Source organism: Trichoplusia ni, chromosome 1 (genome assembly GCF_003590095.1).
Source record: "Trichoplusia ni isolate ovarian cell line Hi5 chromosome 1, tn1, whole genome shotgun sequence".
Lineage (NCBI taxonomy): Eukaryota > Metazoa > Arthropoda > Insecta > Lepidoptera > Noctuidae > Trichoplusia > Trichoplusia ni.
Genome location: NC_039478.1, coordinates 20,926,389 through 20,951,695, shown reverse-complemented (window position 1 = coordinate 20,951,695; position 25,307 = coordinate 20,926,389). Strand labels below are relative to the sequence as shown.

Here is a 25,307-nt window from a genome sequence, read left to right as displayed (position 1 = left end):
AGGCTAGGCCGATGATGAACTCAAATGATTCAACGGTTTACTCATGCATATTTATTCTTGCTCTGGATCCAGTTCCGCGACTAGTCAGGCAGTCCCGTTGTATCATTAAGGTGTGAAGCATCCTCACGAAAGTGACCTATTATAAAGAGCATTGCTGGTGGTAAACCTTTTTTTGTTTGGCGGGGGATTAATTTTGGATATCCACCTCTTCAGGGAATTATGCGGGTCTTACTGACGTACTGAACCGCCGTGCAACGTCTCTCTCATAGAATCGGCGGTAGACAAAAAATCATCTTGCATGGCTCCTCTCGCTTTGAAGAGGCTGACGTGTAAAGCGCGTCGGCCTCTTTACCTGGTACTGGGACATCCTCTGCACAAGATGTGCCGGTCGAAAGTAGTAGACAAGCCTCAAGACAAGTGGCATTTCTACCATCGTTAAATTACATTTTTTAAATAAAATTTAGTTTACATAAATAATCAGGTAGCTACTTAATGTCATTTCCATAAATTTGAGATATCACTCTGCTAGAGTTGGCAGTTCTAAACAGAGTGTATCCAAAATCACAAGCACTTTTGTGGTTGCCTCTACTGCTAGTTAGTTTATCAATACATTGAAGAGACTATGAAAGCCTATTATTAAATGTCACAATGAAACTTACGTGGTAACAGCACACGATTGTCTAGACATAACATTTGGGGTTTGGTAGTGAGGCGATTTGACTGATACAATATTACATTACCGAACATCAATTTAGGTGCAGTTTTTTACCTCAACATGTAATTTTCGATAACTATTAACGTATCTGCTTTTCCCTTACAACAGAATAGGATTTATTGCAGCTGGTTCTTTCAAATGTCTTAACATTGAAAGCATCGAGTCTTCATATATCCTGTCAAGCAATAATGAAATACACAAAAAATGTCCTACGTGGGGATCAAACCCACGGATTATCACAATGTTTATTACAGTGATGACTATCTCATAATTGATGTTTTATTTTGAGCACGAAAGAAAAAGTTTGAAATGGATGCTGAATATAGAGCGTTTTAAAATGGTGTTTTATTTATTGCAACTTTGGTGGCAACGAGTCATAATTCAATGACAACAGTAAACTCTAGTGCATTTATCAGTACTAAGTACATGACCAGTTTCAAAGCCAGTCGGAATCCTAAATCATGAGCTGAAGCAGGGTCGCGAGTGAAACATATAACTTAGGCCGGATTTTTCAATCGTCAGATAACTTTTATCTGAGGAATAAATATGGCTGTTTGACATATATTATTTTCTATACAAAAGCTGTCAAAACGTCAAACATATTCGCCGAATAAAAGTTATCTGGTGATGGGAAAATCAGCCCTTGATTAAATAAAAAATCCAATAAAGAAATAAATCTTTATTTAAATCTAAAAATATAATCATTGTCACGAGGCGATTTAAACAATACATAAAGACAATTAAATAAACACATTTACCAGAAAATAAAGCTAGATAACAAATGAGTTCTTATTTTTTTTCTGTCCACGTTTTGACAGTTTCTTCTTTTTTTTCGATCTGCTATTTTCGCAAACCTTTTTTGTGTTATACTATTTTTCTTGGCGAATTTGTTTTTGGGTTATATCTAGGAAGACAATGAAAGCAATACATTATTTTAGAAACTGTTTATATTATATCTCTATTACCGAAAACAATGATTCCATTCTATTAAATGGGTTTGGGGGGTGAGCATATGAGTTGAATGTCTGTAAAAATTTGTTTCTTCTAATTTTAATGACACAGAATTTGTAATTTGTGGTTATTTGTAATTTTACACCGACTTCTAAATGGAGGAGAATTAAATTAGTCAGTATTTTTTCTCATGTTTGTGAGGTCAGAACTGCGGATTGGATTCGATTTTGTTGATTCTTTTTTTCATTTAACGTGAAAAGCAGTCATTTGGGCAAGTTTGGATCAGGAAGGCCTTCGTTTTTTTTATGTTCTGTTCTGAATCACAAGATACGATTTCTGCCTCATTTTCGTTCCTCAATTCAAGATAAAACTAGTTTCTACTCAACTTCTCAATCCCTATAAGGTCTGGAGCCCTATCACCACATCTTAAAGTTAGCTTGTGTTGCGAGACGGCGCAGAACACAGCGCGCGGCGTACAGCGACTTGTCGTCGTCATAACTGTAACAGCATTAGTTTAAAATGTGGTGATTGAGCCTTTGGAAGCCTAGACATATTACAAAAAGTAAATTTTATGGAAAACTAATAAAAAAAACTTCAAATAAACGGAAATGACAATCATTTTCCACAAGTGATGTGACTTTTTCTTGCGAGTACTCTTTAGTCCGTCAGGTAGATTTCCAAAAACATTGCATCACAACTTTGATTACATCACATCATTAAAAAGTTAGAAAAAGCACTTAAGATGAGGAAATTTATGTTAGTAGGGGCTAGTAAAATCACTTGCTGGTATCCTCTTCATTTTTGTTTACGGGATACAATACAAAATTCATTTCATTCAATTGTATTATTTTGTCCAATACCCTATGTTACTTATCTATAGGTCTTGTAACGCCGAATTTAATTAACAATTTTAAGAATATGGTGTTGATAAATCTATTTTGTGGTCGTTACCTGTGCCGTGTGTGCCGATGCGTGTTGGATCTTCGGCGAGGAGACTCTGACATCCTGGTATCTCTGTAGGGGTCCATTACATGACGCTTTCTGGGGCTCGACTGAAATGTAATGTACCAACATCAGGTTGAACGAACGTATTTATATGGTTATATAAATCGTACTGTGTTTACTACGATTTTCTTTTTAGTTTGCTAAAATAGGAACACCAGCTGTTATATAAATGATGCCTACCTGTCTTCTAGGGGAGTAACATTCTTCCAGCCTCTTGGTCTTATGATGGTGATCTGTAAAATGTATAAGACACTTTAGACCTATATTTAGGAATGAGCAGTTTTAGTGTATTGACTACACTACCACTAAGACAACTAGTTAAAGCATTAAAACCCCACCAACACTGGTGCCACGAAATTTTACCGCTAGTACTATCAACGCAAATAGGCGAAACTGGGAGAAAAAACTGGTGCTCACTTCGACGACTTCCCACAGGTGACCTGATCTTCTCCTTCTCCGGATGTTTCGATCCCTGAGTAACGCAACTGTACTCCATCTGAGGCGGCGGCCGGAAGTTGTAGGAGAACAACTCGTTGTAGTACTTCTGGGACTGGGGAAAGAAATTTGAAATACAGAGACAAAGATCAATAAGCTGGCTTAGTAAAGGTACGATTTCAGATTCCGAAATTAGAACTCCAGATTTTCTCATTATTTTTGCTTGACCATGTCTCGGTTTTTGTTTTTTATTAACAAAGAGTTATTTTCAAATTATAATCGAACGCCAAAAATGTTTTTTTTTTTAATAATGGTGAGTTCGATATAATTTCACAAAAGCGAAACAAACGACACAAGACTTGAGAAAGAGTGAGAAGCCTTACCTCGAGAAGATATCTTGACGGTGACAGGATGTCATTCGTGCCCGAGAAGAGACCTGTGTAGAAATACAGAAAATTCAAGTTTTTTCTCATAAGTGGAAATATAAATCTATAATAATAATATTTTAGTTTGAGCTTAGAAAAGTGACTTGAACATGATAATTGGTACCTATTTAAAAACGATTGAAGGGAAAAACGCACCGTAATTCTGTCTGAATAACTAGTATACTGCGACTTAAGATAATAATGCCTTTTTATAATCTCTTTTTTCTTAACCAATTGTGGTATCCAACAGTAAGTATTTACAAAATAGTTCATTCTAAATAGTTCTAAGTAAGTAAGTTCTGACCACAACACCGCGTTTTATTAGTTAATTCCTTAATGACAGACAAACGCGTCCATCACCGCATCGTTGGCAGGATGAGGTCAATAAACTGTGCGAAGATTTTAAAGATTATACTTAGTGCTAAAAATGGTATGTTGATGTTATGTTTTTATGTTGGTTATAAATTTGATTAGAAGTTCTATGTAAATTGAAAACCAGGCATAGTGAATCAGGGAAGTTTGCCAACTCATCAGACTTTTTTGTCTCTTATTTAATGTTTTCTTTTTCATAAAACACACGTTTTGCACGAAAAAATGGATGCTCGTCAAGCGTTGCTATTTAAAGTTTAGAGGAAAATAAATGATTTTGATAATGGTTTCAATAGCTTAACGAAAATACCGAATTTTATCATCTATCAGTAGAAGAAAAAACCCCTACATCTTAAAATTGTTATAAATCTCTTACCAGTCGGTATAATCTGCGTCCTGCTCCTAAACGTTACAATCCTACCATCAGTCGTCACCCCACAGTTTCTCCTTCTCTTCCTGACTTCCCTCAACTCCTTCCACTCCTTCAGTTCTTTCAGCTCTCTCTTCTGCCTCTCTATAGCGTTGTACCCTTTCTTCTTCTCCAGAAGAATCGTGTCGTTTGCTCGTCTTTCGACGATGGGACTCCACCAATCGTTGGTAATGGTTCCAGTATCGCAGAGTCTCGTCTTATCGGTGATGGTCGCTTGGTTGGTTTTCGTGACAACTTTGACTCTGAACTTCCTTCTTCGCGGTATGTCGTCAACTGTTGCCAGGCTGCAGATGGTAGTGTCGGTCTTGGTCTCGTCGGTGAGTGATATTGAGCTGATGGATGTATCGGTTACTGTGTCGGTGAGTAAGTCAGGGAGCGGTTCACACGTGGTTAGTGTTGCATCACCTGAAATCATTTACTATAAAACATCGGCTCGTAATCATTATGGGAATAAAAAAAGCTTTTGACATTGGCCAAGATGGGATTTATTCAATGTCAATCGAAAAATATGTCGTGTATATTAAATACGACTTGCCGTGTGCTTCTGAGGGATTCCCAAACGATGTCAACTCTCCAGGGAGATTATGGTTGTTAGGTTTTCTTACATTATTTATAGGTGAAGCATCGACATCGGGGCTGGAACGGGGGAGGCATTCGCTGAGTATTACTTCAGCAAACTTTTTATCTGAAAAGTATTAAAAATTTCGTAGATTGATGATATGACATTTAGTGATATTTTTGTATACTACAAATTCCATGAAAAAGATAAGGTTGTTTTTCTTTAAAACAAAACCACTCCCGCAATAAGGAATTTAGTCCTTACGTCAAGAGGGGTTTTACAAAGATACAAATCACTTGTACCAGACAGCCAGACTCAGAACAAGCATTCGTGGATCACACAAATGCTTGTCCTTCGCGGGGATCGAACCCGGGACACGTCGCGCAGAGTGGGTTTGGCGATAGGATTTCTTCATAATTTTTTTGATTTTCTCCTGGAAATTCAACCCGGGAAGTGAAGAATGTAAAATTAGGTTCACAAGCTATTAGAAGCCTTACTATAAAGTCACACATTCTTGATATAAGCGCAGCCTTAAGATAAAACAAAGACAATGTAATATACTTACTGTCGAGCAAACACATGCTACTCTCAAGAGATAGCCTCGGTTGTACTTGCTGTTGTTGGATTGTAACAGCCGGCTTAATAGCATCTAAGAAAGAAATGAAGTCTCTTATCAATAATGTTAAAAAATGGTTATGCTCATTATTCTTTGACACACTGATCGAGTGTATCATTATAATACCAGCATATTTACGTCCCACTGCTGGGCACAGGCTTCTTTCTTTATAGGGAAGGTTTGAGCATTGATCACCACAATAACGCACTGCGGGTTGGAGATTTCAAAATGTAATATTTAGAATCCAGGTTTCCTCACGATATTGCCTCCGTCAGTTAGTGGTGTCTTAGAATAATGAAACTACATATAATTATGACTACGTGAAAACAAACCCATGAAAAGAACTACACGGCCACTACGACTTTAAAAACTAACCTTTTGGCTTTTTTGCGACTACTTCTTCGTAAGAAGTGGATTTATGTGCCATCGCTGAAAAAATAAAACTTATTGAACTTAAAGATCCACACACGCTAGGTGTGGTTATGATAGAACCAAAAATGTATGCTTAGGTGAATCGATAAACAGCCAAAAAATCAAAAGCTAACAATTGAAAGACCTTTTCAAAGACCATTGTTGTACCACATAATAATCAGACACGATATACTGAGGTCACCCTCCACTCCTGAACCATTGTTGGTTTGGTCTGGTTTGGTTTGGTTTGGTCCTGAACCAGTCTTGTTATTCCAAAAAAATAAATAAAAAAACTAATCAGCTAGCTAAAAACTTGGTCAAATTCGATTATCTTTTTCCTAGCTTCAAAATATTCAGACAAATCGGTTCAGCGGTTCATGATTAAGGACTCCAGTTGGATCCGCAACTAGTCGGGCAACCCCGTAAAATACTCATGAGTAAACCGTTGCATCACTTGCATCATTTAATTCCTTTTACATATTATAGATAATAACTAATCGTACTCTTAGCCTGCGAGGTCGTGGTATGTGGTCATGCGCTTACGTTGCTTCGGGCTGTATTGTATCTTCTTGTTGACGCAAGGCGGTCGCGGCTGCTGTGGCGCCGCTAGAAATTCCTCCGTTAGAGTCGGCGATGGTTTGGTCCCCACCGAGACCCTGTTGATAGATATGTGTTGGGTGGCGCACGTGCAGAGGGTGTGGACAGAACCCACTGTCACATCTGGAAGGAATACATTAGAATGTGAATAGTTCAAAATTTTGCCAGAGGTAACTTGGTTTTGGACTATATGGTAAAAGGTGGCTACAAATTAACAAGACAGGTCAAGATTAAGTATGAAATGCCTCAAAAATCTAATCTAAAAATTAAAACAGTTTTCACATTCTCCCATTGGTGGGTTCTCGGGCCTATCCCAAATCCTACCACAATTCTCTGAACGGTGCAACTTCGAATTAGCCCTTGTAGCATGCGTTTAAATCATCCTTCATCCCAGGCTGACATTGGCGACGCCGCGCGCCGCCCGCGTACTATCTCCCCATTCGTGGTAATACTAACCAAGTGCTACCTATCCAACGGGACCCGTCTAACTCTATGTTAGCCAATCATTCTAAAATTAATTTCTATTTAATTTATCAGTCAATGAAGCACATAATTTGACAGAATGTTCTATGGTGTTGCTCGTTGCTATATGAAGTCCCTACCAGCAATTTTTTTGTTGTGTCATTATTGGGCTATGAAAACTTTTCAAGTAACATGACATGCTCACCGCACAGACACTTTACGGAGCCGGGTTCTTTACCCTGTTCAACAAGTGGTACGCTAGGTTTGTCGTATTGCATCGAGCGATGACAAAAGTTGGGGCAGTCTTCGGCCTGGCAGGCGCTAGAAAGGTAAATTAGTTAAATTTTAGCTTTTAGAAAAAAACAACTGTATTTCAGTTGTTTCTTTGCAAGGTCTTTTCTTTTTTTTTCATTACAGACTCAGACTAACACGTTAGCTACGGTATGCTAAAGGATAATATTTGACACTTTTTTATGCAGCTTTTTGTGATTTAATGAATCTATCAGTCCAAATTATACATATTTAAGTAAATATATTCATTTATGTATACTTATCATATTCTATTAGCTCGAAGTCAGTCTACATAAATATTTAATGATCTCTTTATTACTTACCCACTTGCCGTTTCTGGACCAACAAGGACACCCACATTGTCTACAGAAAAAAGATAAAATTTAAAACAAAATGACCCCCAAAAGAAACCCTCATGACAAATCATCTTCAGCAGAATTGAAAAGACAGATGGAGTAATTGATGCTCTCTCTTGACGATCATTTTCAGGCTACAAATCGAAAATGATCCCATGGGAATATAAAATCGGGATGAAAGCTACCATTTGTGTTAATCCTGGCTATAAACTATCTATGTACCAAGTTTGGTCTAAATCTGTTCCGTGGTTTTTGAGTGAGAGAGAAACAAACATCCATACATACAAACTTTCGCTTTTATAATATTAATAGGATGCTACTCACTTTTTGGAGAGGAAGGTCTTGGTTTCAAAAATCCCAAAATTCTTGATTTGCAGCTCATATCGCTGCCTTTAATATTCATTAGGTCTTGTTCCTTCTGAGTAATGCAACTTGGACCTTCCATAAGTCTTCTCTGTTTCGCCTCACATTCCATTAATTTCCGCCTCTCTTTATCACAAATCACGATGTCTGACGGAAGTTTTCCAATTTTGTCTACTTTTGGTTTCCTCTCTACAGTTTTTAATGTCAACCCTTTCTTTTTTTCTTGTTCGTACCTCTTCTCTCTTTCGATTTGTCTCGCCCTCTCAGCTTCTATTTCTATGCACCTCTGCAGCTCAGCCCCACTCGACAGTTGCGTCTGTGTGTCTTTCTGAGGGCACGTCTGACAGGCCGTTTGTTCTTTCCTTGCTTTTGCCCTAATACAAGTTTGTGTTTGCTGTACTCTCTTTCTACATTTTTTAATTGCTTTCTGTCTAGCTTTCTCAAGTTTTTCCCTTTCTTTCCTTTTCTTTCTATTTGGGCACGTGTCAACAGTGCACGAAGGGCCAAACAGTGACGAACAGAAATCTCTCAAAAGGCTAAATGGAGTTTTGAATTTGGATGCTGCAATTGGCATTTTCGGCCTGTTTTGCGTAAAAATTTAGTTATCACGTCATTGATATACATACTTCTCAAAAGATACGAGATAAGAAAAATCATCAGCACAGGTTACTAAATAGATACAACGTCAAAAGCATAAATAGAAAACAACATATTTATAGAAAGCTACGTGCATTACATACTTAACTCATATTGAAGCTTACCCCTTTTCCGACAGAGTTCTGAAATTTAAACTATAATGAATGATTTAAAGTCAACTTTTACAATAGTTACACGGTATTGTTAGTGGGCAATATAAATCGAAAAATTGAAAAGCAAATTAAATATAGTTTTTTTAACTAATTTTAAATCGAAATCTTGCTTAATTGATTGTATGTCTTCCAGGAAATCCACTTACTTCCTGACGTTGGTCCACCTCCTCTGCAAGTCCTCATACAAGTCACATCTACAGCGTTTTGTGACTATGGGTTTATCTTTCTTGCTTGAACTATGAGAAACGACTGAAACGAAATATTTTTTATATTAAATTTACTTTAAAACTGCAACTCTGCATGATATAGATTAGAGACGAAGGGCGGACCTTCGGAACTCAGCTTCTTCTGAATGGACTGCTAAATTTTTGTAACTCGTCTGAGTATGGAGATAGATTCCTCGATGGAACATCAAATCTCTAGAATTAAATATTAAGCGAAGAATCGTATTTAGTAAAGATCAAAATGTTTACCCATAAGAGCGTGGCTCAACGATTCCTTTGGAGTAGAAATGTGTAATTGGTCCTTATCCTTGTTGTCACCGTCACCATCTTCATCGTCCTAAAAAGAAAGATTATTTTAATTATAATATTTGAAAGCGTAATAGTGCTGGAAAAGGAATAGGATTGATGTAAAGGGCAAGAGACAGAGAATAATGGCATGATGATTCTGTTTTACGTAGAATTCTATAATAGAAGGGATATAAATTACAAACGGAAATAATTAGTGCTTGATATCTTTGCAAGTCTACGAAATCTTTAAGTAAAAATGAGGATCGAAATAGTTTTCAACGACTACTTAAATTAAAAATGTACCTACTGATAGTAACAAATTGAGGGGAATATCATCTTCGAAATGGTCGTTTTTGAACAATGTATCTGTATCTATGATGCTGAAAAAAAAACAAAAATAATTGTTAACATTGGAAAAAGAACTTGCTTAGTCTTGCTTTGGATACATATCCTGGGACAACTCACACACGGTTATCTGACCCCAAGCTAAGCAGAGCTTGTGTTATGGTAACTAGACAACTGATAAACTTACTTATATATTTCTAAATACACACATATTATAGATAAATATTACACCCAGACACCAGAACAAATGATCATGCTCATCACACAACATTTGTCTTGGGCGGGAATCGAACCCACGACCTCCGGTATAGCAGTCAGGGTCACTAGCCACTAGACCAAGAGGCCCGTCAAGACAAGGATATGATATTAACTTACTCGGAACTTTCAGCCAATTCTTTGGTAAATGTACGATAGAAGCTCGCCCGTTTTGATAGACAAATGGAACTATCTGAAAAGTCATAATTCAAATTTATAGAAATCCTATAACTACTACTATTCTAACGGCCAAAATCCTTCGACAGAGAGACATGATCAGTTCACTGCAATTTAGCTTGCTAACTATACTAGCTATGTACCATAGTGCAATTTCTTCTAGCGTGAACCCAGATTAAATTGTGTGTTTGTTGGCCTTGGGGAGATTGGAGATTAGTATCATGGTTTTAAAATCGTAAACAGTTTGGCTATCTTCTGTCTTCTCTTTTTTAAGATACGAGTAACAGATTTAAGTAACTGACGAGTCATAGATGATGGTATCAGTCCATGATTAAGCACTTCGATTAGATTCATAACTAGTCGGGCCATCCTTCCATCCAACTCTTGTACCATTTAGTATTAACCGATTCAGTTACATATCTCTGTCTGGCCTTCACTATCTGTTTTATTAATAGCCTTGTACTTACCAAGATTCATGATAGTTCGGTCAGCATCAGCATTAAGCGTACTTATCATTTTCTTGACCAAACTCGTTGGAGGCGATTCCTCAACTGTGTCTATCTTATTACGGAACCTCTCAAGCGCCTTCTTTGCGTACATCTTTTCTGTAACTCCTAATATTTGTCATTATTATATTTTATGTCTGCTTTCATTTGGAATTATTATTAATATCAATTTAAGTATCATCATATCAAATATCAATGCAACTCGTGAATTGAATATTTATTGAAATAGAATAAAAGAGATGCCGAGGAGACTTTCTGATTTTATTTAATCAAGCATTTAAGATTTGTTTATTGAAGTTTCCCACATTTCCATTCATAACTACTTCAGCTAACTACTGTATTAAGACACCGTACTCACGTTTAGATAGATTACCAAGTATAGAAAGTCGCTTTTCACAATTACAATTTTTATCTTTGCATTTACACATTTCGTACTTGTGCGGCGCCTCACGCCATTGAAACGGCAGATTCTTCAACTGTACCATCTGAAAACATTCGATCAACAATTTTAATAGTTTCTAGAGACAGATTCTTGATTATTTGATAACGGTTTACTCACTGCGATATTCCAACTCGCGACCTCACAGCCGCGTCAGCTCATGATTAAAGATCAGGTCCGAAAGTAGAAAATAGGAAATTAGGTGATCCCGATGTAAATACGCTTGAGGAAACCATTATCAAATAAAATTATAGTTTTAATTGGTTACAAGTTAGTTAATTGTAATAAATAAATGCTTGGGATGTAAATGTAACTTTTAGCTAGAAGATCCTAAAATCAAAAAAGAACTTGTAGCGAAGAAGTATAGGACATTTGAAATGATATTCAAAGGAATAATGAAGAAGTGGTGTTTTTTTTAAAGACAGCTACAATCACAATGACCACAGTAAATATAAAACAATTACTTACACCTACTATTTTATTCGTTGTAATAGCCGGCATAGCAGCCATTCCATCGTTACAGAAAAATGAATCATTGAGGTCATTTTTATCTTTCTTGAAATCTTTTTTAGTCCATTCTAATTCGGCTAGAAAAGCTGAAATCCTCAAATTCCTCGTATGTTTTATATCTTTCTTTGCAAAGCATTCTTCGACAGCTGTTTCTGTATAATCAACGACACATTTCCTTTTCTTCCTTCGTTTGTGATTTCGCTTTTCCTTCATCATTGGTGTAGTAGCTCTAGTGTTAGGCGTCGTACAGGGTATCATACTGTATTTTATATTGTTCCATTGCTTCGTAACGAAAGTTTGAAAGTCGGTTATCTTGTGTCGAGGAGTTTTGGGTTTGAGTGCATTCGGCCCTTTGATTTTACCGGGTTTCTTAAATTTATTCGGTTTGGAAATTTCCTTTTCGCTTTTATTTTCGTTTTTATCATTACTATTGTCGGTTGGTTTTGTGATTTCTTCTTTATTTTCAACAGGAGTATTATTTTGTTCTGTACTATCAATTTCTTTTCTGAAGTGTATTCCGCCGTTGCCTTTAATGAAGTTCCTGATAGCTGTCACCATGCCATTGACTTGTTTGAATACTTTGATTCTTTTATTGGTTTTGCGGTCAATTTTTCTTCGCATTACTTTTTTGAGATTTCTTTGACAGATTGATAGGTTGTGAGTGTGAAGACTTCTGGTTGCCGCCGAAAACCTTCTATTCGGTCCCATTCCGTTATATTGTACAATACGACGGCTTTCCATACTAAAATCGTTTTCAGAATTATAATTATTTTTATTGCTTCTATTTGGTGGACCGAGTTTTAATCTCTTTCGTAGTTTTTCTTTCTTTTTCTGTTTCCTTCCAGCAGGCCGCTTAAGCTTGCGTCGAGAAAATCTGTTAAATAAATAGTTGACAATAGTACAACGATGTTTATCAGTGTTGATTCCTATTGACTTTGTTCTGATAACTTTTTCTTCAAAATCATCCAATTTGTTTTGTCCAATCAAAAATATATTGTCTGCGGCAAAGTCGTAAACGTTTTCTGAACTAAGTTTTTCTACCCAATCGTGGGTATACTTGTTATCCCAGTTTCTAGCTCTGATGTTTTGTCTGATTTTTCGGAGTCTCGTTTGGAAGTATGAAGTGAAGAAGTCTTTTTCTTTTTGAGTATGAGGTAATAGAGCTAGTGTATTATCTTGTTGTAATGGACCAGTTCTGGTGAAGAATCTCCACCTATGATTACTGCCACTTTGCGTTGTTAATCGACCGCTTGTATGGTGCCCTAGTAGACTGACCTTTAGGAAAAAAACAAATTTATAAACAACCATGTCACTTGTATTATATAAATTAGGTAAATATGAGTTGGAGAGTTTTAAAGTTTCTAGCCGATTCGTCTACATGGTAAAGAGATTTCATTTCTTAAGGGCCTGTTTTAGGCCTACTTGAAAAAAAAACGCATTGGTATCATCTGAAGGTAAAAGGAAGGAGGGAATAAAAGCGTTTGCTCTCACCGTTCTCATTATTTACGAAATATTTATACCACATAAACAGCATTCGTGGTTTAGCTACAACATTGTTGATTTATTCATTTTGTATTGATATTATACACTTACATTTTCCTCAGTAACTTTATATGCTGCTTGTCCTTCACTATCGCTGTCACTGTCATCTGAGGATCCTCTATAAACAGAAATTATTACATTTATTTAAAGAGAAATTTATGTTTCGTATTTACTCCTTTTTCTGTTCCTACGCATGAGCGCAATCAACAACACTGCTGTTAATTAAAAACGAATACGAAGTGTATACAAGATAAAATCAAATTATTACTAAGCATCTACCATAACAATCACCTAGTTCCACTATAGCTCTTTCTTGACTGTGCAAATAATACTTTGAAACGTGGATTGTGAACATAAAGAAAAAGGTAAAACGACGGATGCCTTCAGCCAGTAGACGAGAGGAGAATCATTTCTGAATTTGAAATTATTCTTAGAGTCTATTTAGATTTAATTTCCTTACTTTTCCAAGCTGACGTCACTAAAGTCTCCATAGTCGGCGGGCGAGAGACAGATGGTGCAGAGCTGACCGATGTCTGCGAAGCAACTGAGGCAGTAGATGCCGGGGCAATCTGGTGTATGACATCTATAACAGAAAATTTGGTTTTAAACAAGTTATTTAATTTATTTTTACGTCTTGCTACGAGGATGACGACGTGGCATGACTTTAAATCCTTTAAAAAATCCTTGCTTGACTTGGTTTCCTTACGATGCAGCGATATTACCCTTCGCCGTTTTGGCTAGTGATCATTACTTTGCAATAGGCACATGATCTTGAAAAGATATTGATGCGCGCCGGGATTCTCACCAACAAACTTTTTCTTAAGTTATAACTAAAAAGAAAGCATTGGTTCTAAACTTAGATAACATAGCCTGGATATATTTATCCTATAGGTTTATAGGTTTCTTAAGAAGTTATTTTGGTGTAAATTTGAAATTAACAGGTTCAGAACAAAAGGGTTAGTATATTGAACTAATCTAACCTTATTAGCTCAGAATCAGGATCGCGATATCCGCCGGTGGCCCCACATAATAGGCAATGCGGCTCTTTAGGTCCTAATCCGAGAATACACTTGACGCACTGAAAACTAACATAAGAAGTTTGAAATCAAGGACAAAACAGTATAAGGAGCGGGTTTAGTCGTTGTCTGACAAAAAATATTAAAATTTTCGTGAGGTGGTAACATTATTTGAAAACGGATTGATCATAATCCATCCTAAATTTATCTGGATCCCAGTTTCAAAATCAGGTAATAATGCAGTTTAGACCTATGCCTATCGTGCGATTTCGAACTCGATTCGATTTCGATTCGAGAACCTTATCCAAATCAAAAACATCTAAATCAGTTACGGGAGTATGCCTGCTGACACCATTTTTATGGGATGCGTTAAGTGTAATCAATATTGAAACTAACGGAATATGATCGCTGAGCCATTGACGGAAGGTAAGCGATGCATCTGAAGAATATTTGTACTCCTTATGCAGCTTCCTTCTTGCGAATTTCATGAAACCAGCTGTAACAAACATTACTTTAAACGAATACTTCAAAATCTTTTAAGTGCTAACCATAATTTAAGATGGGCAGTACACCTAGCATGTCTTCAACTTCTATGCTCTGTTCGTTTTAGGAATAACCTTTTGTCAGGTCCTAAAATTTACTTTAAAGCGAATAAGCAACGTTTTGATCGTCACTTGTTGTCCTCAGATATGTGTTCCATAAACGTAAGTTGTATTTTCTTCTTACATTATAAACAGACTTACAAATACGTGATTTTGTATTCTTACCTCTAGTTCTCAAAATATGGTTATACAACCAAGTAGCTCTGGCTTTGGCCCGCTCAGGACGGTAGTGACCCATGATCAGGTGACGTAAGCGGAGACCATATGGCTCGAATAGAGCAAAGAACCACAGAAGGAAGATAAGTACCCCTAGATTAAAAAGTACATTCGTTATTCTAGAAAACGGATAAAAAAAAATTGCTTAACATTGACAATCCCAAAAATATCTTTGTCTTTTCAAGCAGTTAATAATTATCTTATTGACTGAACCAGTCAATCTTCGAATTTCAGAAATTCAGAATTCCAGATGCTTCGAATTTTGTATCAATCATTGCTACTTCTTTGTTCAAACCAGTCGACTGCTAAATAAAAACTTTTATTTCTAATTCCAGCATTTCTCATATTTAGAAAACCTAAAGAGATAAACCTGTCAGAAACAAAACATACCAATCTGAGTGTATCTTCTAAAATCAGGAGGATACGGGTCTGGCAAGCAAGGTATGGATGATGGCACGGGAGCCATCAGAGGAATATCCAGCGTTCCAACAATGGACCGAAACAGTCTCGCTACGAATCCTGACCCAGATACATGCACGCCTGAGTGAGGTAGACCGGCTGTTGACGAAATAAAAATGGATATTGATTGGAATCTTCCGAAGATAAGCACTACACTGCTACACTACTCGTATGTCTTGAAAAAGGTAATATAGAATTGTATGCTTTTAAGACCGATTTTTTTTATAAAGTAGATTCTTTGTTTTTGTGAATCATTGTAAGTAAAATTCTTCACAGGGTTTTAGGTACTAGGCACAGAAGAAAAACAGATATCTACAGATAAAAATACTAGATTGTCTTCCTCAAAGCTCTTGCAACGTTAGCTTGAATGGTTCTCACTTAAATTAATAAAAATCGTTATTCTCTCCAGTGGACATATTTAGTTCACAATCCAATTTCCATCTTTAAACCATTTGAACTTTTAAACCCAAAGAAAAATCTACTCTATAACATACATAAAAAGATCCACAATCCAATACTCACGCATCAGCTCCGACTGGTAACTCCCATGGTACCGTATAGTCATGAGCACCCAATACAGGCTGTAGTCAGCCACCATGTGTATCAACAACTTGAATGTGGTGACCGCCATGAATACCGCTGAACGATTCAGGTAGACTTTCTCAGATGCCACGAGACGAAACGATGTTGTCTAAGTAAAGAGCATGGGAATTGATTAATATGATGTTGATGGCTGTATTGAGATCGACAAAGGTATTGGATAAAGCAGTAGGTAAAGTAGGAATTGCATGGTAATGGCAAATGCACCCGATCCCTGTCACTTTTCCAGAAACTGTTTTTGTGTTCCCATAGATTGCGACTTGTAAATCTGATGACTATGCTTGTGAAAAAATGTATTTTATCTGTTTAAACACTCCAAATTCAAGGTTTATTTTTTATGTATGTGAATTGAAGAAATAAACAATACATTCAACTCTATATCAGACTCATTTGTTTCAGTATTCATCGTAGATTCATTAAAATGCATAATTCTTTTCTGCTACATCTCGCCTTCTCAACATCAAATATTACAACGTGTACCTTGACTACTTTTATTATCACTTTATAAAACAACCAATCTCTTGGTAACATCATTATCATTAAAATCTTACCGTTATATACTTGGCTCGTTCTCTCCTGTTCAGAGGCAACACAGTCTCTCTTCCTTGGCGTTGCCTCTTTAGGTCCAGATCTTGTAAGTCTTTTGTTATGTAACGGTTATCGAAACGAGATCTAGTTTCATACATGTGTTGGTAGTATTTAGCTCTGTAATATAATAGATTGGAGTTATTCGTGAAGATTCGTTGAGATTTATCTTTAATTACAGTTTACAAAGTAACTCTGGAAATAATGTCTGGACTTTCTCGAAGCTTTTTTGTTCAAAAAAAAACGTCTCCCGCATAAGGAATTCAATCCTTGTGTCGCGGAGGTTTCAGAAACATACAATTCACATGCACAAAGACACCCAGACTCAGCATTCGAAGTCATTTGATGTGAATCCTTTTGAGAGACATTCCAAATTCTTTCATTAGAACTTGTGGACAAGAAGAAGCAGAAAAAGAAGCACCATCACTTACACCTTTACTTAGTAACAATGTTGGTGCAGACTCATAGGTAATTTAATACTTAAATACAAAATGAAGCTACAAAATAATTCGCCTCGCAAAACAAATCGGGAAATCCCCATAAATACACGTGAGTAAATCTGCATCATTTGATACAGAACCATCAGTCATACCTGAATATAATCAACAGTAGGAACAGGCTAGTGACGCAGGAGCTCCAAGAAAGCCACGTCAGTAGCGGATCAGCTCTGTTCCTGATCTCGGTGACGATGCCGGCGGCCACCTGGCTCGCGGACCGGCTCGTGTTGGAGCTGTACGTGTAGGACTGGTGGATCTGGACCTCCACGTAGAAGAGGGAGCGGAGTTGTTCCGTGAAGTTCTTTATTTCTGGGAAAAGGATTTTGTTGGGTTAAAGGTGTAGATACTCAATACTTTATTTCGCTCCACAATGTATAAAGGTCTTAAATGGAACTAAGTGGCAATTGTGGACCCTGTGAGGCAAGAAATTATTAGGAGACAGGAGAGAAAGTGTACAACCATTAGCGATTGAGGAATCCATGCATTTGTAATAGTTTTAAGTAGTTTTTGAAAATTCTCAGTTAAACAATTGATCTAACTGACTTAGCAGTTTTCCTGTCGTTAAAATGTTTTTCGTAAATTGGACGAATGGACGTTAGGTTCAAAAGTTCCTGTTCAAAAATATTCATCGGTTAAAAAAAATCTTATTCCCAAAATGATGTTACCGTAACTTCAGCAATAGCGATACCAATTCCTATAACAATGAACGATACCATAGTGGGTTTTTACGAAAATAAATTGTTTATCCTCAATAATACAATTCATTTCGTCTCTCGCTCTCGCTCCAAATTTCTACCCAAAATCAAGCGACAGGTCGACCGTTGTGCAATTCTGTGGTTAAACAGAATTCCAAACTGAAACTCAGTCCATACAACGCTTGGAATTCGTAACAATAGACGTTAATACTACTTACTACATACTTATATATATTCTGATTGACTATGGGTAGTGGTATAATAAATACGATAGCAGGAATTGGGAATGCAAGTTACAGAATATTAAAGCATAAGGACATTCATTTAATTGTCCCACTTCACTTGATTTTCAAGGCTCCTTATTTGAACCTTTTAAGTAAAAAGCGTCTGACCAAACTTACTTTTTTTAACACTAGCCGTAATAGCTTCGTCCATAAAGTCGGTAGCATAGCAGAATGCCTTGAAGGGTTTGACGGAGTAGCAAGCTGCTTGGGCCACGAAAGCCACGTTACAGATGATAGAAATCTCAGGACCCAACGTCTTCTTGCAGTCAGAGATACCGTCTTGAAGCACGTTAGTACAACGGTCGTACGGCGTTCCTAGCTTCGCGTTGCAAATGTCAGCTACGGATTGGAGCCAACTGAATGAGGATTGGATGACGCTTACTGAAAAAAGAACAGATATTTGACAATGGTTCGTGAGTTTTGCTTAATAATAATTTCGGATATAACCAGAGTCATAAAAGCTGAAGATTACTGAAAATAATGATTGAGTTGAAGCAACGTTTGTTACAGCCAAAAATTGTATTTGTTTTTCTTAATTCTATTTGTGCGGATCCTTCATATGGCGAGACCAAATAGTACTTGCCCAGACAAAAGTTGCAGCTATTTTATGATTATAACATTATTTGTCAAGTCACTCCAAAGAGTTCTTGATAATGACGATGGTGATAAATACTTACGAAAATATCGTGTGGGAAATCAAGAAAATTCCCAGAAATGAATATTAATTTTCTTTATGTTTATGAATATATAATAGGGTGTATGCAGTACATATATTTAAAGCCAGTTTCTCTAGAGAATTAACACATGCCAGCAAATCGATACAATTATTTTCATCGGAATTGTTGTAATTTATAATTAAGTATTGATCAATCGATTAGCAAAGCAATAAATGTTTAATGATAAAGTAGACCTGCATTTTCTCCTTTTTTAAAATCAATATATGCCGACGAAAACTTTGATGTTTTGTGAAATCTCACTGCCACTTACGGCTTTCAAATTTTGGAGATTGCATGTAATTGAGAAAACCCTCAGTCATGCGATAAGATTGATCATGAATCAATCCAACATGCGACATGCGTCCAATATAGACGACCTTGCAATTTTACTGTACTCCAACTTTCGAGAGTTACTCGAATCAATCCAAGTCTCGATGTCCTTTTGTGCCTTTTTTTAAATTATTTGTAGCTTCTTATTTATATTAAAGACACAAATGACGGTGACGGAAAATACATCGCAAGGAACCCTAAAATATAAACATTTTGAATCTAAAATCGCCCCCCCTGCAAAGAGTTAGCGTGGTGATCAATGATCAAACTTTCGTTATATGGATTATATTCGTCTATTCTCATTATATTGATTTGACTATCACATTGATTACTGCAACTTGCATCGCCTATAATAATAATAACAAATTTATTTATTTTCTCTTCACAAATGACAGTAATTATAGTACGAAATATCTAATATTTAATATAAGAGGATTAAATCATTATCTATACTCTATACTAATATATAAAGCCGTAGAGTTTGTTTGTTTGAACGCGACTACTGGTTCGAATTGAAAAATAGACGTGTTGAATAGACCATTTTTATCAAGGAAGGCTATAGGCTATATAACATCATGCTGCGAATAATAGGAGCGAAGATACAATGGAAAATGTGGAAAAAACGGGAAAAATTCTATCCACGTGGACAAAGTCGCTGGCAACAGCTAGATTACGTGGTATACAAGAACAATGCCTCAATTCTCACCTAAGCTCAACACCAGCCTATCGAACTTGACGAGCATTTCCTTGACCTTGAGCGTGATGGCGTTGAACTTGTCCATCATCAGCTTGACGGAGTCCCGCATGGAGTTGTACGGCTTCTTTATGAAGTCGTTCAGTTGGTGGACGGAGAGCTTAATGTGTTCCTGGAAAGATATATGTATTGAGAAAGAGTTTTCTCGATACATCGAGAAGAGTCAAGGCTGTGTGTCATTATTACATTAATTTGAAAAATGCTAAAATGTTTACTGATATTTTTACATCTACCTTAAGCAAAATAATTCAATGAAAAAATCACACTCCATACAGGACTCGAACCTGAGGCTCCTTGCTATACGCGCCTGTTGGTTTACCAACTAAGCTACCAAGGTCACGTCGAGGTCATAATATTGTCCGACTTGCAGCGCTTTCTGCGTATTAAAATATATAAAGACTGCCTGAAAGTGATGGGCTCCATAAGAATATTATTGTAAGGCTTTTTGGAATTAGGCATTCATTCTGATTAATTTATAAAAAAATGAATGTATAGGCGGAACTACCTTTTCAAAGTTTTAATCCTCAACTTATGTTTCGACTGGATCGACCGAATAAAAAACTACGCGTAACTACTCTCATTCAATCACCTTGAAATATCTACTGTCAAAAATAGAATCAAAGTTGTCTCTCTACATAATAACAACTAAAACGAGGTAAACCAATCATAAAATCGACCGATTAGACAGACTATATTTACTTAAACCAATGCTTAATCGATATAGCAATATGAGGCACATCAAGGTCGCTGGTTTGCAGTGAAGGACCCATACTACATAGTCATAAACTGTCTTCGTAACGGGTCTTCGTATAATATTATAAATCGATAAAACTATATAAGTACTGGATGTATACAGGATGTCTTCAAGGGCAGCATCTTGAGTGGAGTACATCATTATATTTCTGCCCTATTTCCGAATTATTTCGCCGGCACAATTTGTATTAGGCTTCTATTCATCGAATGTAATCAAATACGAGGCCGTGAATTTTCGGCTTCAAGCTTAAATATATCCTGCTGTGGCTTATTTTCCAATATTTCTTTGATTTTGCCTCTTTATGTTTTTAATAATATTCAAATATCTAAAGTTTTTATTATAAGTGGGTCTGTTAAGGCACGTTTAAAAAGACGCGTTACTGATAGCGCTGTTCAAAAATTTAATTCGTATGGAGGAGAAAATCGGCGAGCAGCTTCGTAAATTACTCTTTTAAAATATATTCAGAATATGTAGTTAACATTATTATTTATTTACGGAACAAATCGTAAAGTATTGAAGACTGACGTTTACTCAAATTGTGTTAGTTTAGAACGTACTACTAAAAAAAAACGTATTCAAATTACTTTCGAGGCAGACTTAAGGATATTCCGGTTTCGAGAATTTACCGTCCAAAAAATCATCCCCTTGTAAGCAAAAAATAATCCCTATCGTTCTGTATAGCATTTTTCTATAGACTGAGGTTGAATAATGGGTTTAAACACCCCGATGTTTACTAGTTATTCAAACTTTTTTATTTTTTTGTAGTCTAGCTTCCCTTCAGATGGACTTTACCCTTTTATAAGATGTTTCAATAAACAACTAGACGAAAATTGAACGGACTGAAATTGAGGAGGAATTATTTATTTAAACCAGATTTTGCATGTTTAATGTTTATTTATAGTAGTGTGTTGTTTTAATATTAAACGAGAAATATATAAATATAATGTTGGGTAAAAAATGTCTTGAACTTCAACTTTCTTTATTATTCTATTTACACAAACGGTGACGAATAATATCGTTAGGAAACTTCAGTTCAAAAGTCTTTATCCCACTAATCCCACTTCCCACTAATATTATAAAGTCGAAAGTTTGTGAGTGTGTGTGTATGTTTGTAACTCCTTCACGTCAAAACGGCTGAACAGATTTTAATGAAATTTTTTTGAATTTTTTTTTTTACATAATATTATAATACCATGAAAGTATATTTAAAACTATTTGATTTAAATTGAATGGGGTGGACCACAATCAACCAAAATCAAAACCACATCCAACCGTTAGTGTTAGACGGTAAATACTTGGTGTTAGACGGTAAATACTTGATGTTGGACGGTAAATACTTGGTGTTGGATGGTAAGTACTTGGAGTTGGATGGTAAGTACTTGGAGTTGGATGGTAAGTACTTGGTGTTGGATGGTAAGTACTTGGGGTTGGATGTTAAGTACTTGGAGTTGGATGGTAAGTACTTGGTGTTAGATGGTAAGTACTTGGTGTTGGACGGTAAGCACTTGGTGTTAGATGGTAAGTACCTGGTGTTAGATGGTAAAAGCCCTCTTATTACCGGCCAAAATCAAAGCTTTACTTCTCCATTACTTAACTTCGTATTTGCCTAAATAGTTGAAATTGAAATCCTAGTGTCAGCTTTGTCATATTATGTATCATCGTCATCATCCACAGCCTTTGTCTTCCCATTGCTGGGCTTAGGCCTCCCCTTTCTCGAGCCAATTTCTACGGTCCTGTGCCAGCCTATGTCATCGACCAATCTTAGTCATATGATGTGTCATAACTATGGCAGAGAGAGTGCACCACCAGCACTAGAGGGGGTGACGAGAGGCCTCTCTTTGTAACCCTCTGGCAACAGAGTTAAATATATTATGCCGGCTGCTATTGATTCGTCATCATCCTCATTAACATTACCAGCACTTGCCAGTCCAATGCTAGACATAGGCCCCTCCCATGGCCAGCCCCTGAGCTCAACATTCAGCTCTCCGGGTCCAATCCCTGCCCTCTGCTTTACGACAGTCTTGCTATTAGCAATATGCAAATCGCTTGACGACTCGCATTTAAAAGAATTTTATAAGGTAATAATTTTTAATGGTGCATGCAGATATTACGTCATGTTTTCTTGCCACTCTTCAGCTATATCGCTTAAGTTACTTTTTTTTATGAAATAGAAAAAATAATGTTGCAAGAGTTCAGGTTAAAAGGCAATAAAATAAAATAAAACCCACTGGAGGTTGCATTAGGTAAGATTTTTGTAAACAGGCTAGTTGTCCCGGCGAACTACGTACCGCCTCACAGTCGATGATCACAGTGGAGACAAAATATTAAGAGAGGACAACCCTTACCACTTAGGGGTATGAAAAATAGATAGTAGCCAATTCTCAGACCTACTGAATACGCATGCAAAATTTGATAAAAATCGGTAAAGCCGTTTCGGAGGAGTACGGTAACTAACATCGTGACACGGGAATTTTATATATTAGAAGATTATCTAATAGAGCCTGAGTTTTGTAACCTCGCATTTTTCCCGAATTTATCTGAAGGAGGGTAATATTTTTTCTTGCTATATTTCAACTTGTATCAAGTTCCCCTGGGAAAGCCAGTACGAATAGTATAGAATCAATAGAGCCCTCAGTATATTTCACCGTTTTTTTTCATCCTCATTTATTTTGCAGTAAGTACAAGGCCTGTAGTGGCATAATTAGCAAGCATTCGAGTGCGGGAAATCTTGAGTTGCTTGAGTCCTCACGGGTCATGAGCAAAGAGGTCACTCGGTATTACAAGTACCAAGACTTGGCGTGTTACGGTTCAAAAGATTTACAAGCTTCAGAGTGTTTGATTGCATATAGCGGCTTACTTAAAAGTAAAAAAATACTATGAAGTATGTTTGAGTAAGGCCAAATCAAATAGACTCGATATTTTTAGATACATTATTTTTTAATCTTTATTTAGAATTGATTTATTGATCAAAATTCGTATAGGTCATCTTAGATAGAACTTCATAGATAGTGTGCCGTTCGAAACACATTGCGCGACGTGTTACGAGTCCCAGCCTTGGACAAGCATTTGTGCGATCCACGAACGCTTGTTCAGAGTCTGGGTATCGTACCTACGTCATTTGAATGTTTGCGAAACCCCTCACGACACAAGGATTAAAATGCTTACTGCGAAGTCGTTTTCCAAATAAATAACAGGAAACTAATTCTGCTTCTCAATGCCAATGATAGCAAGTCACCTAAAGGCGAAATTTCTTACTCACCTGACTACAAGCCATGGACTCGGACAGCACTTCGGAGTTCTTCAGCGTGTTGGTAGCTGGTCCAGTCAGGATCAGCACCAGGGCATAGCAGGTCAACGTGTACCTCCCGACGCGGGAGAAGAACTGAGGCATCAGGAGAAAGACTAGGCACCTGTTGAAAATTATGTTATCATCTGTCATAAAATCAAACCGAAGGGCATGTTTGATCCCAACATACTTTTTGAATGAAGCTAAGTCTTCTGGTATACTTTTGGGCTGTGTAAAGGCAAAATAGTAATGTAATACATAAAAAGATAAAATAAACTTTTAGATAGGTATATGTACCATGTATGTATATAATTTGTTACTGCTTTCTCTCTCCGAAGATATTGCTGTGCCCGACAGGGTCCATAATGGTTCTGTATTATTAAATTTTAAGACCTTGATGTACATTATGGAACGCAATAAATAATTGAGTATTGAGTACGTTGGGGAATAATAGATATAATTATCTGCAACCATTATATTGTATGCCAATATTCGCAAATAAAAGATTTGATTTACAAATCTGTTTCTTACACAACTGTCATGTTTTTGTTCAGGAGTTTGTGTAACTTAACAGGTGGTGGTACCAAATCGATATTTCTTTTCTTGGCAACAGGCATATTTATTTTCCAGGATCGTCGTTTCTAATAAGTATGTTTATGAGGATAGATAAGAAATATTACTTATACTTAGATACTATCCCGTTACCTGATTCTATAGCTGAAAGCGAGGCCCAACGTCAGGAGCACTCCTATTATAGAGCTCATTATGGTAGCATGTATCAAAGATATAGAAAGCTGGAACACAAAAAACATGAAGCAAAGATACGTCAGTATTATGCCGCCGACAAATCCCATCACACTTTTAAAAAGAAAGTTAGGAAACGTCTGGTCGGTTGTCAGATAGTAAAAGAAATTCGAAACCCCACTGCCTTCTGGGTACCATCTCCTAAAAGTTCTTGATATCTTTTTCTGCGTATCAGTGCGATAGTGACGCCATCTCTGGGTTAAAGTTTGTTCCATTTGCGTGTTACCCATAGCAATCGAATTGATCTTCTCTTTTTCATAATTGATTCGGTATTTTTCTATAGTTCGCGCCTTCCATAGAAGGGCGAAAAAAGCCATTGTTATGGCTTTTATTTAGCTTTTATTGCTAAAATTCTCGTCTTTGTGTAGACGAAACACATTTTTGCGAATATACAAAACCATCACGTCCTCTACTCAATAGACAGATGGTTTTATTCTTTTGGCCAGTCTATAAGAAAAATCGTGTTGTCAAAAAAGGTTTCCACATAAAGTATTTATTATCACTAAAGTAAATAAGTGCTAACAATATGCGATACATTTCTTCTCGTCTCATCTTATCATTTCATTTAGTAATGTATGAATTTTAATAAAAAAGAGGACTGCCAAATGTTTTATATTGCCGATGATAAG

At 36.6% G+C, this 25,307-nt stretch overlaps 1 protein-coding gene across 8 annotated transcripts; it reads right to left on the bottom strand.

The window, feature by feature from the left end:
* Window positions 1-1,423: 1,423 nt before the first annotated feature.
* LOC113498907 lies at window positions 1,424-25,210 on the bottom strand. Of its 8 annotated transcripts, none has more exons than XM_026879167.1 (34): window positions 24,580-25,209; window positions 23,848-23,998; window positions 19,787-19,946; window positions 18,152-18,415; window positions 17,151-17,364; window positions 16,525-16,678; window positions 15,896-16,064; window positions 15,305-15,472; window positions 14,864-15,007; window positions 14,493-14,592; window positions 14,061-14,165; window positions 13,541-13,663; window positions 13,132-13,198; window positions 11,497-12,813; window positions 10,948-11,074; window positions 10,551-10,697; window positions 10,027-10,099; window positions 9,614-9,686; window positions 9,268-9,355; window positions 8,941-9,043; window positions 8,747-8,776; window positions 7,947-8,566; window positions 7,590-7,629; window positions 7,181-7,296; window positions 6,460-6,636; window positions 5,881-5,934; window positions 5,455-5,538; window positions 4,866-5,015; window positions 4,277-4,735; window positions 3,490-3,542; window positions 3,089-3,221; window positions 2,852-2,904; window positions 2,618-2,718; window positions 1,424-1,619 (listed from the first exon to the last, which is right to left on the bottom strand). In XM_026879167.1, exons 1-34 carry the CDS (start codon window positions 24,993-24,995, stop codon window positions 1,580-1,582), a joined length of 6,273 nt encoding a protein of 2,090 aa, XP_026734968.1. In that variant the 5' UTR covers window positions 24,996-25,209; the 3' UTR covers window positions 1,424-1,579. The 8 variants fall into 8 exon arrangements, with proteins under 8 accessions (XP_026734968.1, XP_026734927.1, XP_026734959.1 ...); XM_026879126.1 differs by lacking the exon at window positions 1,424-1,619 and adding an exon at window positions 1,641-2,164 and having other exon boundaries at window positions 24,580-25,210; XM_026879158.1 differs by lacking the exon at window positions 1,424-1,619 and adding an exon at window positions 1,641-2,164 and having other exon boundaries at window positions 8,747-8,764; window positions 24,580-25,210.
* Window positions 25,211-25,307: the final 97 nt, after the last annotated feature.

What these genes read in the sequence shown, in the direction of transcription:
- LOC113498907 (XM_026879126.1), bottom strand. Translation starts at nt 24,995, where the DNA reads ATGGCTTTTTTCGCCCTTCTATGGAAGGCGCGAACTATAGAAAAATAC. An exon ending in TTACCAGTCGGAGCTGATGC is followed by an intron (nt 15,473 to 15,895) that starts GTGAGTATTGGA and finishes TTTCGTCAACAG; the next exon opens with CCGGTCTACCTCACTCAGGC. An exon ending in AGAACTCTGTCGGAAAAGGG is followed by an intron (nt 8,567 to 8,746) that starts GTAAGCTTCAAT and finishes TACGCAAAACAG; the next exon opens with GCCGAAAATGCCAATTGCAG.